We start from the raw sequence: 19333 nt of genomic DNA, 5'->3' as shown, positions 1-19333 counted from the left end.
CGTCTGTACATTTACAGTTTATGACAAAATGTCCCCTCTGTACATTACAGTTATGAACACCAAAGTGTCCCTCTGTACATTACAGTTATGACAAAAGTGTCCCTCCTGTACATTTACAGTTATGACAAAAATTGTCCCTCTGTACATTACACTTATGACAAATGTGTCTTTCTGTACATTTTACAGTTATGACAAAGTGTCCCTCTGTACATTACAGTTTAGTGACAAAATGTCCCTCTGTACAAAACAATAATGACAAAGTGTCCTTCTGTACATTACAGTTATGACAAAACATTACAGTTATGACAAAGTGTCCCTCTGTACATTACAGTTATGACAAAGTGTCCTTCGATACATTACAGTTATGACAAAGATCCCTCCTGTACATTACAGCAATGATAAACTGCCCCTCTGTACATTACATTAATGATGAACTGCCTCTCTGTACATTACAGTTATGTCCCTGTCATTACTGTATATTACATTTAATGATGTGTTATATTACAGTAATGTTGTGTATTTGAGTTTATTTATAGTCACCATCGGTTGCAGATATAGGCATGTCCTCGAGAAGCCTCTTAGTCATTTAAGATTTTTTTTCTAGTAAAGTGCAAGATACAGATACAGAAAGATTACTCAATTCCAGAAGCTTCTCCTGGTTCTTTAGCATGCCAAGTGTTTCTTTAGCATGCCAAGTGTTTCTTTAGCATGCCAAGTGTTTAAGCACTCTTATACAGGTAAGCTAAATTTAAAGTCTCATCCGAACGACTGTTTAGTAATTTCAGTTGGCCAGCCCGGAATTAAACCCCTAATGTTGACATTACAAGGATCACGCTCTTACCGAATGAGTCTGGTGGGCTGGCTGGTACAGAAATGATGCATGTATAATTACCTCTGCTTGTAACTGATCCCTCCATTTACAAGCAATTTTATCTATATCCCCAGTTGACTCGCTTAGATCTTCTCTCAAGTATCCATAAAGACTCAATAATTTACATTTAACATTGTCCTGGAAGAATTTTGGACTATCTGAAATAACAATATACTTACAAGCATGATTATGTTCTTCCTTTTCTTACTTTCTTTAAACCCCTTTAACCCGAATGTTATTATTTGGGTTCACCCCGCTTTTAATATGGAAAAAAGTTTTATTCAGGTTTTTTTTTGGGGGTTTTAAAATAAAAATTAAAAAAACTTTGAGAAACCCAAAAGGGAAAAAAGAACCCTGCCCGAGTTTTTTTGGATTTAGCAGGGTTGGGGCCCGGGTCTATACTTGGGTCAAGAAATTAATACTTTTACCTAGAAGTAAAGAATTTTAAAAATTTGGGAAATTCCCAAAGGGATAATTTTAAAGGGGACGAAATCAACACATCTAATTCGTTAAAAACCAATGAATAATTTATTTCCCCAATACTTCCATCTATTTATTCCCCTTAGCTACCCCATGTTCCACCCTCTAGGGACCTTTATTCACGCTAAGAACCCTTTCAGTCGTTCTGGGGCCTGACACAAAACTGTTCATGAATGTTTAAATTTTTTTTTTAAGGTTTAAAGGCACGAATTAAACAGTGGTCACCAGATCCCCCAAAAATTTCCTGGGTTCTTATTTACATTTGCAAAAAAAGGTAGAGCATCGATACATGGGACCCCAGATTATAAATCCTTAATCTGCAATACCAGTAGTTACTATTTACAAGTAAAAATAAATGATGGAGCAGAGGATCGGGCAAAGCAATCCGTGTGATTACAAAGACCAATACCCTTGCACCTGAGCTTGGATCCACTTCAAGATAATCTTTCATAAACTTAAAATTTTTGGAAATTAGGTCTTCTTTAATGTGACCTTGACCTTTTACGGTTTCACACGGGTTTTTTTGCATAGCCCAAATATCAAGCTAAATATTTGACAAGTTGTTCAAAATCCACTATTAAGTTGTAGAATTACCGTACTTTTAGTAACAGTGTTCAATAACTGTATTTTAAATGTAACCTTATAAAATGACCTTGACCTTTGAGGGAAACATCCCTTCACCGAGTTCGATATCTAAATTAAGTCAAATTATTTTAAAGAATCATTCAATCCATGGCAAAGATATAGACAAACAAAGTGCATTTCACTTTATACAATCGACCCCTAAGTACCATCTCAATCTGGTGAAAAGAACATCTGCAATTTTGCGCGAAAAAAAAATTAATAGAACATCAGTTCTTAGAAACAATTATATGCAAAACTTAGGATGCGTAAAAGAAAACTTACCTCTTAAACTGTCAAGTATTGGTTGATAGACGTCAGGCTGCAGAACTTGTAGAACATCATTCTTTTCGGCTATTTTTAGACATGCTAAAGAACTAACTATCTCTAACTGAGAGTTCTTTGTAATATTGTTATTTGAAATTAAATGATCCGCGATTTTACGCCCAAAATCTTTGTAGGTTTCTAAATTCAAATGACATAAAGACACGAGAAGATTTGTCAGCACTTTGTCGCTCTCAGTCTTGAACAATTCTTCATCATTATTCAATTCGTTAATTATCTTATTGCTTAATTGCGTGTAATTCCATCCTAACTTGGAGCATGAAAGTAATACTGCAACTAAGTGGCTGTTTGATATTGGAATGAACTTGCTCTCCAGAAATTCCAGTATATTAATAGATATCTCCTTTAACTCTGACGGATTATTTACCTGGAGACTTGAAAAGATGAAGAGTAGGTTCCTTAACTGTGGGAAATTCAAGGTGATTGGCCGCGAGAAAAGATGCTGCCTGGCTTGATGCATTAAAGTAAAGTTCAGAGATTTGTTTTTCACTAAAATATCTAAAAGTTTGTAAGTCTCGTAACAGTCCATAGTGTGTAGCATGGCTAACGCTTCTTGTTCGACCCTCTGTTGAGCATCAGTATTTTTTAGATTGTACATCAGCGATAAAACCTCGGCTGGCGTGGAAACTGTCCCTATAATATCCTTCAGTCTTTCTCTTTGGCTAACTACAATTCAAAACAATCGCATAGTATATGGATATTTGCACTGAAATGAGATACTGTTTAACTTTAAATTTATTTTGAATATACATATGCATAAATAGTTAATACTGTTTCAACATTTGAATTTGATGATATTAAACAATATGAAATATAACTGCATATACAATAGTACACAATTTATTCCCACATCTTTTTGTTAATTAATTATGAATTTTATCTTTAAAGGTGAACACAGCCACAATAAGTTCTCCGAGGAAATAGAAGCAGAGCACTGAAACAGACATCAATAAAAGAAATAGTAGTTTAAATAATCAGAAAAATTTGAAACAAATTTATGATTTTAACAGTTTCTCACTGACAGACTTTCAGCAAATAATTGTAAAAACTTAGTGTTTGATTCTAAGAAAGCTAGTACCTACAAAAACCTGCTGCTATAAATAAAAATTATTAAAATTGTTATTGTTATAATAGTGAATGTAGGATGATCTATTCTGTGTAATGAACTGAAGGATATGTATTATTATATATATTATGAATTTTGTATTTTGTTTATTTATATGACTAAGAATATAAATCAATAAACATTTTTGTAATTAGATAACTCAACTTTTATTTTCTTTCTAGCTTTTTTGACATCAAGCAACATATATGTGACTTACATGTGACTTATAATGACTTATATTTTATCACTAATTTTAACATATAAGTCACTTTTATGTTCTTTAAAAATTAAAAATTCTTTGACTTTGTGCAAATTTTGGATTTCATATGACTTTACTTTATATATTAAAATGCAGACATAGGTGCCTTTCATCTTTTGTTTGTTTTTTTTTCATTTTACGCCCTTTTCCCCAAAAGTATTTCAGTCATATAGGCGGGGATTTCCTAACCATCTCGGAGAGTAAAACAGTACTAACACCCCCTCCCGCAAACTACCAATGCACTTTGGGGGTCGAACCACGCAGAGGGAAAATGGATTTTAAATATCAACTCTAACCCCCCAACCATGGAGGCGGTTAATTTTCATTTAAAATACATATCAGTCCCAACTACTTGACTTTTAGGTAAATTGACTAAGTGAAGCTCAATTTACATACAAAATAGCCTATAAAAGACTTATAAATGAATTTCGTTATGGGATGCCGTGGCAATCATTATAGCTCGATTATTTGTTAGAAACAGACATACTTAAAACATGTCATCCACTATCTTAGGTCCACTGCCTTAAGTAACAATGTGATGAACATCTTGCAATTTGTACTAGTATAATTGTTACCAAATATTTTGTTACCTTGTGAACTTCACAGCGATTCTCTGTGGTCGCTCGTAGTTTTACACACTCTAATACATCCAGTGTCTCTTGCATTGACGACCTCCTTAGCCTCCAGCACATTTCATGTAACAATGTACTTGTCAATTTGTTATCCAATGAGCTTGACTGTAGAAAAAAAACAAAATCCTGATGTTGATGTTAACTTATTAAAAGGAATCAACATGCTCTACACCTACACATGACTGTTTTGGTGTACAATCATATCATTGTTTGCTTGATTTATTATTACTCATTATTTCAATTTAATTGATCTATTCTAGTATGACATTTGTGTATATATGTTGTTTATATGTTATGTACATGTAAACTATTTATATTATTGTAATTATGTTGTAAACATCAGCCGAGGCCCACACAGATGATCGGGAAACCAAATGTGTAAGCCTTGTTAAATAAAGACGTTACTTACTCACTTACTTACATACTTACTTACTTACTACTTACTTACTGTCTGTATCAAATAACTGAAGCTACAAAAAGTGATACATGGGTCTCATAACAATCATTGTTAAGTAAATTTGTTTGTTGCTATAAGCACAGAAATGAAACTAGTAAAACTTACTCTCTCGTCAAATGTGATTCATACATTTGTTATATGTAGCTAGAAATTGGCTTGAACAGAGAGTATATTTTTTGGGCATCAAAAGACATATACATGTAAAAAAAGGACTTAGCAATGGTACATGCTAAATGTTACATGGCATTGTTTAACAAGAGAACACCTGACTAATATAACTTGTGACCCCAAAGCGTGGTCAATTTTTTAATCCAAGGGGCATGCACTTTTCAGTAACTTGTGTAATATGCCTAATATCTAAACTGGCATTGTACATGTACTTTCAGAGAAAAAGACTGTTCAGAAATTTTTTATACAAGTCTATGTAAACTAAGTGACCCCAAGGACTGGGCCATTTTTTACCCCAGGGGCTTGACTTTCATCACTTTTTTAAAGTTTGTTTAGAGGTCACCTGGGCATTGCTTAATGCAATATATCTGAGCTGTTGGCATTGTATTTTAACAAGTCTTTTCCTATAAAAGTCTATATGAACTATGTGACCCCCAGGCCAGAGCAAATTTTGATCCCCCAGAGGCAGGATTTATATAATTTTTAAGGGGATAACAAGATGATGCTTAATGCAAAATATCTAAGTTCTAGGCATTGTAGTTATTTACTACCGTACATACGCACTTATAAGACGCTTTCCCTACTTCAGGCTCAGGCCAAATAAAAAAATATGTCTGGTTCAGGAAATATTGGCCCAAAAATTAGGGGGGTAGGGATTTTCATTTTTTTTTTTGAAACTTCTTATTTTCCATTTTTAGATGTGTTGCTTGCATAACATACTAAACAGAAATTGTAATCAATCAATGCAAACACCATTTTGTAACTTCCAGCATACTGTGTTTCACCGAGGTCTCAATATGAATGGTATCGGTAAAGAATTATATTAAAATGATCACTGTCAACAGGTTAAGAATGACACTAGCAAACAGTTTAGCATCTTTTCGCTTAAATCAGCTCTGGTAAATGAATCACTCTATCAAACAAATGCCCTAAAAAATCTTACTTTACCTTCCAAAATGTTGCCCCTTGGGTGGCTGTTGACATCTCACACTTGACATCGTATAATACTCATTATAAGTTTTTTGAGATTGGTGACAAAAACAATGCATGTACATAAATGTTTATGAGGTAACTCATTGCTTTTTCATATTCAAAAATATTGAAGCTTATTAAACTTTTCGTACCCAAAAAATTTTGTAGCGAAAATCAAAAAAAAAGTTTAGGGTAGGGGGTAAAAAAATAGGGTAGGTCGGGTTCCCTGAACCAGACATATTTTTTATTTTGGCCTCATGATTTGGGGATTTTTATGAAGACCCTCATATAAGACGTAGTCATATTTTGGCCGTGCAAAATCCGCCGACAATAAGTGCAAACTCAAATTTTAAATCGTATATATTACTATATACATGTATATACAAGTTTATGTAAATTACATGACCCCTAAGGGGACCAGCAGGACTCATATAGCTTTTCTAGAGGTCCACCTGGCATATCACACGCCAAATATCTAAGCTCTTGGCATACATAAAATTCAATGTATTTTCCTATCCAAGTCTATGTAAATTTGGAAACCCCTAGGATCGGGTCATTTTTGACAACCGGGTCGTAATTTATACAACTTTACTTATATACAGAACCACAATGTTTCATGCAAATGTCTAAGCTCTGGGCATTCTAGTTACTGAGAATTTTTTTTTAAAATATTTCTTTAATTTCTTTTTAATGCCTACTTTCATCTAGTGTGACCTACTAAAGCATCAGACTAGAACCATTCATATAACTTTCCTAGATGATCACCAAAGGATCATTTCTGTGAAGTTTGATCAAAATCCATCAAGTGGATTGTTGTTAAATGAAATTGTGGATATAAACAACTAACACACTGCCATCACATACTCAACTCTGAGCTCATTTTGCTCCTGTGCTGCTCATGTGAGCTTAACCTTTTCCCTTATATAAGCGTGTTTCGACGGCTTTTTGCCCCCCCCCTTTTTGAGGCCTCAAACAGTGAAAAAATGCCCTATTTAGGCCCCAAACACTGATTTTCGTTTGAGAAATGTTGTTAAAAAGAGTGACCACTTTTTCGGCGCCGTCCCCCATCCAAATATTACATCAGGGGGTTGCCAGAAGGGGGATGTGCCCCCTTCTGTTTGGGGGGTTTGAAGGGGGGCGGAGTCCCCCTCATCTCCAAGAAAATTTTGGACATGTGACAGGCTAACAATGGCCTCAGGTCGATCTTAGAGTAGCTAGTAACCGACGCTGAAAAGCCTTTTACTCTATCTCAATTCATAGAGAAGTTGCAGCACTTTGAAATCAGTTTTGATGGAAAAAAAACAGTGCAAAACAGTGATTTTTGGCAATTTTGAGACGTCCCCCCGTTGCCATGGTAACAGGAAATTTACCATTGAGCATGCTGTTACAGAGGCTATGGTGTAGTCAACATTTGTGCCAAGTTTCATTAGTATTGAAGCATTTTTCATAGTTTCATAGCAGTTTGAACTTGTTACAGGAGGCTTTTCAGTGAAAATGGCCATTTTTCGCAATATGCTCATGGGGTAAAAGGTTAAATTACATCTACAATATGTGGCACCAGACTTAAAACATGCATATTTCAAGTAATAAAGGACCATAACCGGGGATTGAAAAACCTTAATTTTCTTCACTAGCTAAGTCAAGACAATATTTTCTGGTGGGATAAAATGTTCCCAATAGTTAAAAGTATTTTATTTTTTCTGGCTAATTGATTCTGGCAGCAAAACATACCAAGACGACAAGTCCGTTAAAGGATCTCTACATTCCTGGCCTTAGCTCATTATCTCAATGATAAATGAGTCTCGTCATGACAAAACCAACATAGTGCGTTTGTGACCAGGATGGATCCAGACCAGCCTGGGCATCCGCGCAGTCTGATCAGATCCATCCTGTTCGCTATTAGTTTCTCTACTTAAGCGAACAGCATGGATCCTGATCAGACTGCGCAGATGGTCTGGATCCATGCTGGTCCCAAACCCACTATATTGGTTTTGTCATGGCACAGCTCAATTTTTGTTTGCATTTGATGAACCACTCATAAATTTATACTATACTTAATTGAAATTTGACCAACAAGTTGTTAAATATAGTAGGGACCAGAAAGACAACCCAAATTTAATAATAAAAGACCATATCTTCAGAATACATATACATAATTTTTACCTACTTGCACAACAGACCAGAACCATTATTTTTGTTTTGTAAGATTATTTCAAAATTAATGATTTCTGTAGTAAAGTTTTGTTAAAAAATATACAAACAGCTTGGGAAGGTCTCCTTGTGAGACAACTGTTCAAACCTAATTGATAATTCACTTCAGACATCAGCCATCACAAAAACTCACCTGTGCACGAGGTGTTCAGGTGAGCTAAAGAGAAATATATTTTGTCCTTACCCTAATAACGTAATAAGAAATTTTTTGAAGAACAGAAAACTCTATCCTTGATATCAGTGAATCTTTTTCCAAAGCATCATTCATGTGGTTAACAATGTTTGAACTTAAGGCAACAGGCTCCATGAGTTTCATCCTTGATACAGCACATAGGAATAGTTTAAACTTGTCTATTGAATATATCTGACCTTCAAAACAATACTCCAGATATTCTAGAATAGTTTCTGGGTTATCCATAGTGAAAATTTCGTTTTTCATCCTACGATAGTCAATTTCACTAGCCATCTGATTGAAGATTGGCTTATTTTCAACCTGATTTTGTTTGTCGTTTTCCATATCTTCCATTTTTTCCTTTCCAATTGTATCATCATTGGAAGCGTCAGTTATATTTGTTTCATGTTGTGATTCCTCCACATCATGTTTGTTTCCTACCTCCACATCATGTTTGTTGCTTTCTTCCACATCATGTTTATTGCCTTCTTCCACATCATGTATGATTCCATCTAGTCTAGATGTGGTCATGTCTGCCCGTGACACATCAGATTCAACTTCAGCACTCTCTAGCTTTTGTTCAGCTTGGGATTCACCAATCTCTTGGTCTTGTTCTACATCAACAGTAACTTTCTTTTCATCATCATATAAGCTTTCAAAGGAAAATATCTTTGCTTCAGACACTTGTTCTGATGAACCATTACCTTGCTTTTCTTCATCGTCTATAATATTAGCCACAATGGCAGGGTTAGAAAGGTGCTTCCTTGAAGAGGCTTCCTATAATAATAATAGAACAAAACATTTTAAAACATTCATTCTTAGTGTTTTCTCAAATTTTAGTATATTTGTATAACAATGGACTATGGATGACTGGTCAACATAGGGTGTTATATGTTTACAGTGCTTTTAAAAGTGGCAGTGGCTTTTTTTTCACTTTAAGGGGAATGTAAGTAGAGGCCATGGAGAGGGTGAAACTGCATCGGGGGAGGAAAAAGGGTAATCAAGAAATGAGATGCAAAACCATTATCTTTTTCAAACTACAGACAAATTCTAGATGTTGCATCATCTCTCAGTCTTGTGACCTTGTCTTTATATGAACAGTAAATAAACGTCCCACAAATGCATTTTTAATCTGTCCAGTCTGAAGTTTAGGTGGACAGTTTAATTATTTAATATTAATTTCTTAAAGCATAAAAATGCTTTAAAATCGCTAAGATAAGCACCGTTACTTTTTACTCTAAAATTTATGCTGACAACATTAAAATTCATGTAGAGCACTGGTTCATGGTTCTATTTCTTTAATCATCTTTTTGTTACTTTACCTGTTTTTTTTCTGGAACAATCTCCTTCACTTCAATTTTCTCATCTTTGGAAGCTTTTTCTTTCTTACCGCCTTCATTTGAGACATTTGGTTCACCTTCAATTTTCTTTGTTTCTTTTTTAACTTTAGTTTTACGCTTCTTTTTTCCTTCATCAACAGACAACTTTTTTGTTTCTGATCCTTGTTCACTGGAACCATTATCTTGTTTTTCTACGTCATTTTTAAGGTTAGCCACACTGACAGAGTCTGTGTAATGCCTCTGTGAAAATTGGTGACAGTTCAAAAATCCACATCTTGCAACCTTAAATAACATAAAAAAAGATCATTAATTAATAATATTGATAGAACTACCAAAGTCTTGAAAAAACTTTATTTCAGCTTAAATTCCAGTATAATTCTGAAATGTTTGTAAATTTTTGTTTAAAATTAGCTAATTGTGCATATTAAAGGAACTCCAATGAGGTCAATAAATCTAAAAACATAAGATTTAAAATTTTTGCATATATCAATTGAATCACTGAAAATGGAACAATCTGCAAAGGGCAGTAAAGAAATATGCTCAGAATTAAATTGAAAATTGTAATTTTGTGTGGTTCTTATTTCAATCATTTTGACGAATGACCTGAAAAAATTACTGGCCTAGACATTCATCAAATGGTACCCAAATCTCAGAAAAATATTTCTATTCCTATCGTGTCAAAAAAACTTTAGTGGAGTCCCTTTAATATACTATATAATAATGGTATAAATTTGAAAATATTTAATACAAATACTTTTCATTTAAGCTATATACAATGATTTCCATTTACTAAAGTAATACAACAGGTCGCCATTTAGCATGTGTTAGTATTTACAAGAGAAATGTCTGTCCAAAACCACTCACCTATTGCTAGAAAAAGGACTTAATTCTTCAATGCAGTATTTTTTCCACCTATCTACCCTAATTGTGATTACCCTACCCAATTGCATTAGGAGCACCAATTTCCATTTAGCCAAAACACCAATTTCCATTAAGCCAAAACTTATAAGTGTTTATGTAAGTTGCAATCATAATTATTGGTTAACAAGCAAACATTGTTTAAAGAAATTGTGGCCAACAAAACATAATGGAGAGTCGAATATGCTATTACAGAAGCTCAGCACCAAGTCTTATCCCTTTGTGCTCAGGCGAGCTAAAAAGACCTGAAGGCAGTTTGTGAAAACAAACCTGGGAGCTGATCTTCTCAGAATGTTATATATACTAAATACATGGGTGCAAGTTGAAAATTTGGAAAAGCCTGAAAACCTTTATTCATAATCATTTTCCTATATAATCTTATAGTAAAACATGATGAAATTTGTCACACAAAAACCTGAGCTTCAGGCATATGCCTGAAAACTTGCACCCATGTAAATAAGTAAATTTGGTGACTTTCCATTAAAAACTCCATTAGTTGTTCATTAGTTTCTCAGATTTCAGCGCTAGTGATACCTTGGAATATGAACAACTTTAAATAACTTCTGTCAAATGGCACCAATTATTACCAATTTTAATGCCGATTTATACTTATTCTTTCATGTTTTAAAGACAAATCCACAAGAATACTAATACTAGAAATGTGTCCATAGGACACGGGTGCCCCCACACTCTACCTATTTGTCAATCTTATGTCTCTAGGTCAAATAATTTTTTTGGCTTCATGTGCCCAAGTTGAAAACAAAAAATCTTTTATAAAGTAAAGGGTAAATACTACAAATACTGAATAAATCCACAAGAAAACCCCAAGGTGCATGCATTAGTACACATGCTGACCAACATTCTTGTAAACTTTCAGGCCTACAGGTCATAAACTTTTTGAGTTATGTGCGACACAAGTTAAATATTGTAAATTTTTACTAAGTCAAGGACAATAACTCTAAAAATACTAAAAATATCCACATGAAAATACCCAGGTGCACAACTACACATGCTGATCAACATTCCTGTAAGGTTTCATGACTCTAGGTCAATTACTTTTTGAGCTACGTGCCACACAAAAAGGGAACGGACGGACGGACAAGGGTAAATCTAAATGCCCCCCCCCCCCCTTATAGTGGGGGCACAAAAACCATCATTTTTTAAATATTTCATTTTAATTTTCCCGGTGTTAAACTCTCTGAAGACTTCAAGTATGTGAACTGAATCAAATACTTGTTCTGTAATCACATGCCAGACACAGTTATGGAAAAGAAGAGACTTAAAATATACGTAAAAAGAAAAATTCATTGAGCATTACAGGGCACTCGTTTGGCCATTTTTGGGGCCGAATATCGGCCCCATTCCCCTCTCAAAATCATATGCTTTTTTCCCCTATTTCAGCAGAAAATTCCCCTAAAAAAAAATTATTGTATAAATGTTTGATATTTTACAAAAAAGTGATGTTTTGATTTAATAAAAATAAAATATATTTCTGTTTAACTTTCAATGGATTAAAAACTAAATTACAGTTGTCAACAACGCTGTATGTTAAAATCGAAAGTAGCAGGAAGTGAGAAATGTACAAGGGAGGTAACTCTCGTAAAATTATTGACAAAATTAATGTGGCAGATAATCATCGTAGGAGTTTACCTAATATTCAATTTGTTTAGAGAATAGACATACATTGTCATATTCTGCTAGTAAATAAACAAAACTATTCTAATTTCTGTCAGTTGTTGTTGGAAAAAACGTATTTCTCTTGCAGTTTTGTACTCAAATATTTTCGTACCAAATATTTTCGTACCCAGTTTTACAGTTACAGACAATTTTCTCTGAAACCAAAACCTTTTTTAGAAAAGGCATAAAACTTTCATGTTTATTTTTATTGAACTCTTATTTCAGTTCTCATTGTTATAATTGTTTCAATCTAAAGAACAGGCAGAAATATGTAGAAAATAGATTAAGAACTGACCAGTGCAGATTGCAAAATAGTGTGATACATTTTTAACTTTAAAAATAAAGAAACAATTAATGACTATAATAGGAAATAATTTTCCTGTGTTTCCATAACTTGGGTACAACATACCTTTGCCTAGGAAAGTCTGCCTTTCCAGAGCTTGTTGCACTGATTCAATTTTTGTTGTACAAGTTTTTTTTTTTAAAACAACAACAACAAAAACAACTGTCAGTTTTAATTTTTTATCATAAACAAAAATGCATTATGCTTGTTATTGATTTTAATATAACCCTAACTTTTTAAGAATTTGCATTTTACCCCTCACTTTAGAATTTGAGGGGCATAAAACCCTTGGCCAAAAACATATATCTGGAGCTCTGATTGATATCTGAGTCAGTCAAGTGCAATAAGAAAGCAATAAAGAAAACAATGAGATAGCCTATCTCATGAAAAACTTCATGTTATATGTTTTATTTGTTAGGTCTATACTATAGTAATAAATATACTAGCTATTGTAAGTAATGGTAGGAAATTGTGCCAAGAGTTAGTGTAAAACCTAAATTTAAAGAACTCATATATGGCTTAAAATTCCCCTTTTTGTCTTAAAATGACGCAAAATTCCCCTTCCTGAGGGTATGGGTACCTGTCCCCAAAAGTTGTCTAGTGCCCTGCATTACCTGCGTGGGTGTGGTTAACACTGTCCTTGTCTCCCGCAACAGCAAAAGAAGACTCCTACAGCGATACATGGCTACAGCAAAGAATATAAATGATCTTTCACTCTACTCTTCCCATGGTCTTTACCTAAAAAAGAGATTTGTGATGTTAATAAAAAATAAAGTTAAAACAAGATCCATTTTAGAACAGCACCCTCCAACTTTTCTCAGTGCCGGATAGTTGAAAAAAGACAACACAGAAAAGGGGACATAATTCTACAAACGAAAATACCTGCTTTTGTTTTTAACAAAAGCGATCAGTGATCACATGTGTCGCCTCATGATGGCCAATTTCATGTTGGGACAAGTTTTGTGACAGACGGACAGTGCATAACTAGACTTGGTACTGATCATTCCTGTAAAGTTTGGATAAAATTGCACCAGTAGTTTAGGACAAGCTTTTGTGTATCTGGCAACACACAGAAAAAACACCTTTTTATCAAAGGGCCATAACTCGACCAAAAATCATTCAACCGGAAAACCCGTGCAATATGCCCAAGGACTTGAGCTACAAACCAATCCTGTAAAGTTTCATTGAAATTGCATTAGTGGTATAAGAGAAGTAGTCCGGACAAACTTAAAAAAAAAATTATTAAAGGGCCATAACTCTTACAAAAATCATTGAACCCGGAAAATGCTGACAATATGCACAACTAGACTTGGTACTGATCATTCCTGTAAAGTTTGGATGAAATTGCACCATTATGAGGAGTAGTCCAGACAAGTTTTGTGATGGACAGACAGATGATGGAGAAGTGATCCCTCTACGTTGCCACTACTCCCTAGAGGCGACACAAAAATCAACAAATATTTCAAGTTACTTAAATGTTTCTTTTTTTAGAAAAAGGCAAATATTCTAACTTAGTAAGTCGAAAAAGGGAAATAATTTTGCAAAAATGGGCTGGCTTTTAGGATTATCTGCTCCTTAAAATGCATTTTAAATTTGGTAGTGAACAGTTGGCAGAGAAGGCACATGACATCAACAGCAGATATAGAGAACTTGAGACAGCGAAAAAGATAACCAAATCTTGTATCCTGCAGACCAGCTGTTGATGTTCTGACTAACACAGAGGGGTGTAGCCCAACAAAGTAGGCAGGGACGACTAGGAAAATGTGCTTGGGTGTGTGACTAGGTTTTCATTAGCCATCAAACAGTGGCCTACTTTCGGCTCGAAATTCACATCTTTGGCTAATACTTCATGAAAACTGAATTTAGGTAAATTATCACCACTTTGTGCTTAAAGGCATGGCCCCCAAGTATAAATTAGATTGCAGAGTGTTTTGATGTTCTTTCTTTTTTATATCATAGGCAAAAAACATGTTCCCTGTCATCACAATATAAAAACCCAGAAAAAACTATTCAATGTAAAAGCATCTGAATATTTTTCTATCGTTACCCCTTCACTGTCGGGAAATAAATAAACTTAATTAAGTATAAAACCCCAGAAAAAAATGAACCGATCAACGAGCATGCTCTATTTTTATCCCCGACATATAGGTAACTAGAGTGCGAGGAACTAATACGTATGTTACTGTATATGATTTATCTCTTCCAACTTTGATAAAAGTGATAATTAAACTATCCAGCAGGACAGAAATGTCTAAATAGAATTTACCCAAATTAAAAATCATGTTCGGTCCGATTCAGTTATAAAGTATGCAGATATAAATCATCCTGCATGTTTATAGCAGTGCAAAATATATATTACAATGTAATTTTGCCGTAGACGTAGTCATGCAGCCTTGCAGTGCACTGTTGCAGGTGTCGAGTGAAATCAAGATGCAGAGTGACAGGGACTTAAACTAAAGATCGACGGTGCAATGTGAATAAAGGAGTGCATTCAAGTATGGACTCTAAGCGAGAACTTTTAACGATGCATTTTCTTACAGTTAAATGTTACGAAATGCCGAGTAAACTGACCTGAAACACGTTATAGCAAGGTCACAGGTGTAAACTGTACCGACACCGGTAGGGAAAAAGTGCGAATGTTACTCGATTTCGCGAAATAAGGAAATTATACAAGCGAAAAGGTGAGAATTTAAATCTTTTTCGCGAAATGAAGAAGTCCTATTTCTACCAATGGCAGTTCAATAATCAATCAATAACACTTCATTAGTAGGAAAAAATATAGTATTTCTTAAGGATAAACCATTTTTTAAGAAAGAAATTATGTTTCGCATTTGATTAATTGTGATACATGTACTTTCGCCGAACAAATGTACTTTTTCTCTACTCTACTGTAGTCAAGGCTGAAAACAATTGAAGAGCTAAATATCATCACGAAAGTCCTTCTAAAGATGGCCAATATTTTCGTAAAAAGAATATAAGTTTTCCAGAATGCAACTTAACTGGTATGCGAGTAGTAAAGAATCTTATTTTTATATTGAAAGAATGATTAAAATGTATATACAGTAGCCTTTAAGATAATGGGCACTATATATACGGAACTGTAAAATTGACAACATATAGGAAAGTTATATGCCTTAATTAAGGTCACTTGTATGCAATATTTAAATAAAATTTACCTTGTTGTTTATGAGTTGTGGACATAATTCTGAACTAAAACTTTACTATTAGAAGGATTTTTTTTCAGAAATGAGGAAACTCTAAATAATCTATGATATCATCATTATGAAAAATGTTTTCCTATAAACAAATTATAACATTCAGGTAACAAATTTCACCAGCAAAATTATTGTTTCTAAACAAAATGCATTTAATATGTATTAAAATGTTACCCAACTTACACTACCCCACCCACTTTAAACACTTATTTGACCATTTCCCTATATAAAAAGCCTTATTCACAATGCTCAAGGGGCTGTTTTCAAAGTTTGACTCAATTATTTTAAAAGTACATTGGTTGATCATGCAAAAAATAAAATACTTTTATCGTTGTTTTTATTTTATTAAACTGAAAATATCTGCTATCATATTTGCTATTAAATTTGGCATTATTTAGCAAATTAATACCTACAATGATAATATAATTAAAATCAAACACTTTTTTCTTCCATAAGGTATCTGGGAGATACATAAATAATGTTAAAAAAGAAAGGAGGTAATGCATTGGCAGTGGTCTACCGGGTATTTCAAATTTGAAAGACCCTGGTTTAATCTTGGACAGGTATGATCTGGGGATAAATCAAGTTATTACCGATGACAGGTCTTCTTATTCTAGAAATGCGCAATCAATAATGTTATATTATACAAATTCATTTTAGTTCGATTATATTGGAAGCTATAAGCATATTGAACACTTTCGAATCCGTTTTTGAAATCAACCATCTCTAAGCAATGAATGTAAAGTTTCTTGTTCAAGGTAACAACGGCTTGCCCCTGACAGTGTTTGAACCCACGCGGTCAGCAATCCTTAGGTTACTAGTCCGACGCGTTAACCACAATCAATGATGTTAACCACGAGGCTCGATCAACGCTCTTCCTTTTAAAAATCCATTGCATTTTGTTTCGTCATTGCATTTTGTTTTCTTGTTTAAGACATACACAATCTTTTCTTTGGAGTCGTATATCAATTATGGCATGGCACTTATATAAGTGTCTTTTTTAAAAACCATGATTTGACGTATGAACACATATAGATCTACGAATGTTTCTAAATTCCATGATCTTCATTGTCATAAATTAATGTTGAATTGAAAACTGTGTAATCTGGTTCAGGGAGTGGGAGTGGGTGGGTAGGGCGTTAACACTTATCATTCATTAACAGGCTCAATCAAATAGAGCCTGAAGTATTTTCAATTTTGTCGCTTTGGTTGTACTTGGATTCTGTTGGTATGTGTTTCAATTCTATTGGTTAAAGGGACCAACTGAATAAACTTGCTACTAATCCGGCTTTGCAAAGACTAATCTGCTTTTGCAAAGATTCATACATTGGTTTTACCAGGGTCTTTCTATTTGAAAGACCCTGGTTTTACATATTTTACAATCGGCTTGTCCCCTTTTGGAGTCACTTAAGGTTGTGTCACAGTACATCATGCGTTCAGTCCTTTATACGGGCGTATTTTCTTGTCAGCTTATTTTAAAACCTGGAAGGAGACCTGAAAGCGCATTTTAACTTAAAATTAACCGTAGCAGCTTTAATCCTTGTTCAGATCACAGTTAATGATTTTAATATTTGACGAATAGTTGATAAAATTTGAGCCGCGTCATGACAAAACCAACATAATGGGTTTGCGACCAGCATGGATCCAGACCAGCCTGCGCATCCGCGCAGTCTGATCAGGATCCATGCTGTTCGCTTACCAACTTAGAGAAACTGATAGCGAACAGCATGAATCCTGATGAGACTGCGCGGATGCGCAGGCTGTTCTCGACCCATGCTGGTCGCAAACCCATTATGTTGGTTTTGTCATGACGCGCGGCTCAAATCATAACCATTTTCTACTGCTTGATGTGCCCTAACATAATTTAGATCGTCGACTATGAAAACCTTTGTTCACATTTAGTAAATGCATACACTTTGTTTCCGAAAAGTCATGTGTTTTTGTCGGTGCCACAATAACAGGTTAACTTTCATAATTCGAGTATATCAAGTGCCTGCGGCGTGATTAATGGTTTATGTAGAATTTATTTTAGTTCGATTGAATAGGAAGCTTATAACTTATACACACACTGCCGAATCCGTTCCTAGGAGCAACCAGCAATGAGCAATAGTGAAATTTTAAAGTTTCTTGCTCAAGGAAATAAGACTCGCTCCTGACAGGGTTAGAACCCACGCGGATAGCGATCCTGAGATTATTAGTCCGACGCGTTACCACCCGGCCTTACCGCCACTTATGGCTGTGACATATTATTCCCGATATTTAAATTAAGTGTTAAACGATAATTTCAAACGAGGTAATTTATTTAAATAATTCAACCCTAGTGTAAGAAAAGGAACTCCTTCCCTATAGACCTTTTTACGACGCGGTCCGTTGCTATGAAAAATAGACCAGAATTAGAATTTTCTCGCGCATGCGCAATCTGCGTAAGGCAAAAAATGCTTCGCCCTACATAGAAATATAGTAGAAGTTCACAGACAATTCCGAGTTAGTTAAAGGTAAACGGTAGAAAATTATATAAAATAGCTTTTAACAAATATAGAAAAGATGACTTAAATTTATAGAATTGTGGCGAAGAATGCCATAAAAGGCCATGAAAAAGATACTTGTTTAAGAATTTACGTTCACGGACCTGACACTGAGATCATTTTTTGAAAAGATGTGGTAATATATCTATTAGCAAATGAAAAGTCAACTTATTTGCTGTTGAAATAGTTTTTAAAAACAAAAGAAATTTTATAACATGAAATCGAGATTAATAATCATTCAGAAAAAATACCAGAACAGGTGATAATGCATTTTTAGTGCTAATCTACCTGATTATATCCTTTATCCGATTTGCCTGTAATGCAAACAGAAAAATTTAAGTCACGTAAATAGATTTTAAATAATTATTTTTTTTTCAAAATCTTGAGAAGTTAAGATGGGTTGTTCAACAATAGTAACAGCTGAGATATTTGGTATGTAAGATCATCCTGTTGTCCTCTACAAAAGCAAGCTCTAATGCTATACACCAGTTGTGCTACCATTAAAATTGATCCAAGTAGTGCATGTACATGTTTTTATAAATTCAAATTAAATTCAAGTGGGAAGGGCAAACTCTCTTATGTTGTTAAAACTTGTGGTCCGACCCTTTTGCTTTTTATAAACAACTACAACATTCATGTAAATATTGTAATGTAATTGTTAATGTTTTGTCTTATGTATGCGTGTGACATTGTATCTGTTTTTGTATAGAAAGAAAAGAAAAACGCACAATAAAATATGATAAAACTAATTTCAATTTATTACAGACACGTTGAATTGCTTGACATATATACTAGTAAATAGTACACGATGTACCAATATTTTGCGACATAGAAAGAAAATCTGTAAATTTGAAGTAAAACTAGAAAAATCCATGTTGTCTACGGTAGATGAAGAAGCAAACTTGATAAAAGTACTTTTTAAACATGCTTTAGATCAAATTCTCTGACCCCACTGTCAGTGACTTTTGTTATTAGCATTGTATTAAAAAATAGCAACGGTGCACGCGTTTGTCAAAAAAAAT

General features: G+C 34.1%; 2 protein-coding genes across 2 annotated transcripts; both read right to left on the bottom strand.

Annotated features, from left to right (window-relative positions):
* Positions 1–814: 814 nt before the first annotated feature.
* On the bottom strand, positions 815–3004 carry LOC132718441 (uncharacterized). The gene is made up of 2 exons (XM_060702141.1): positions 2258–3004; positions 815–1029 (listed from the first exon to the last, which is right to left on the bottom strand). Exons 1-2 carry the CDS (start codon positions 2913–2915, stop codon positions 830–832), a joined length of 858 nt encoding a protein of 285 aa, XP_060558124.1. The 5' UTR covers positions 2916–3004; the 3' UTR covers positions 815–829.
* Positions 3005–4175: 1171 nt separating this feature from the next.
* LOC132718440 (uncharacterized) lies at positions 4176–15209 on the bottom strand. The gene is made up of 5 exons (XM_060702140.1): positions 15143–15209; positions 13186–13309; positions 9616–9915; positions 8306–9070; positions 4176–4418 (listed from the first exon to the last, which is right to left on the bottom strand). Exons 2-5 carry the CDS (start codon positions 13252–13254, stop codon positions 4191–4193), a joined length of 1362 nt encoding a protein of 453 aa, XP_060558123.1. The 5' UTR covers positions 13255–13309; positions 15143–15209; the 3' UTR covers positions 4176–4190.
* Between the last annotated feature and the right edge of the window lie 4124 nt (positions 15210–19333).

Source organism: Ruditapes philippinarum, unplaced genomic scaffold, assembly GCF_026571515.1.
Source record: "Ruditapes philippinarum isolate M1 unplaced genomic scaffold, ASM2657151v2 ctg341_1_1_1_1, whole genome shotgun sequence".
Classification (NCBI taxonomy): domain Eukaryota; kingdom Metazoa; phylum Mollusca; class Bivalvia; order Venerida; family Veneridae; genus Ruditapes; species Ruditapes philippinarum.
The sequence above is the reverse complement of the archived record's forward strand: the minus strand, read 5'-3'. Positions and strand labels throughout refer to the sequence as shown.

Coding starts and splice junctions, on each gene's coding strand:
- LOC132718441 (XM_060702141.1), bottom strand. CDS start 2,915: ATGTACAATCTAAAAAATACTGATGCTCAACAGAGGGTCGAACAAGAA. Junction 1,030..2,257: donor AATACTTGACAGTTTAAGAG/GTAAGTTTTCTT, acceptor TTGTTATTTCAG/ATAGTCCAAAATTCTTCCAG.
- LOC132718440 (XM_060702140.1), bottom strand. CDS start 13,254: ATGTATCGCTGTAGGAGTCTTCTTTTGCTGTTGCGGGAGACAAGGACA. Junction 9,071..9,615: donor TTGTTCCAGAAAAAAAACAG/GTAAAGTAACAA, acceptor TTATTATTATAG/GAAGCCTCTTCAAGGAAGCA. Junction 4,419..8,305: donor TTTCTTATTACGTTATTAGG/GTAAGGACAAAA, acceptor TTTTTTCTACAG/TCAAGCTCATTGGATAACAA.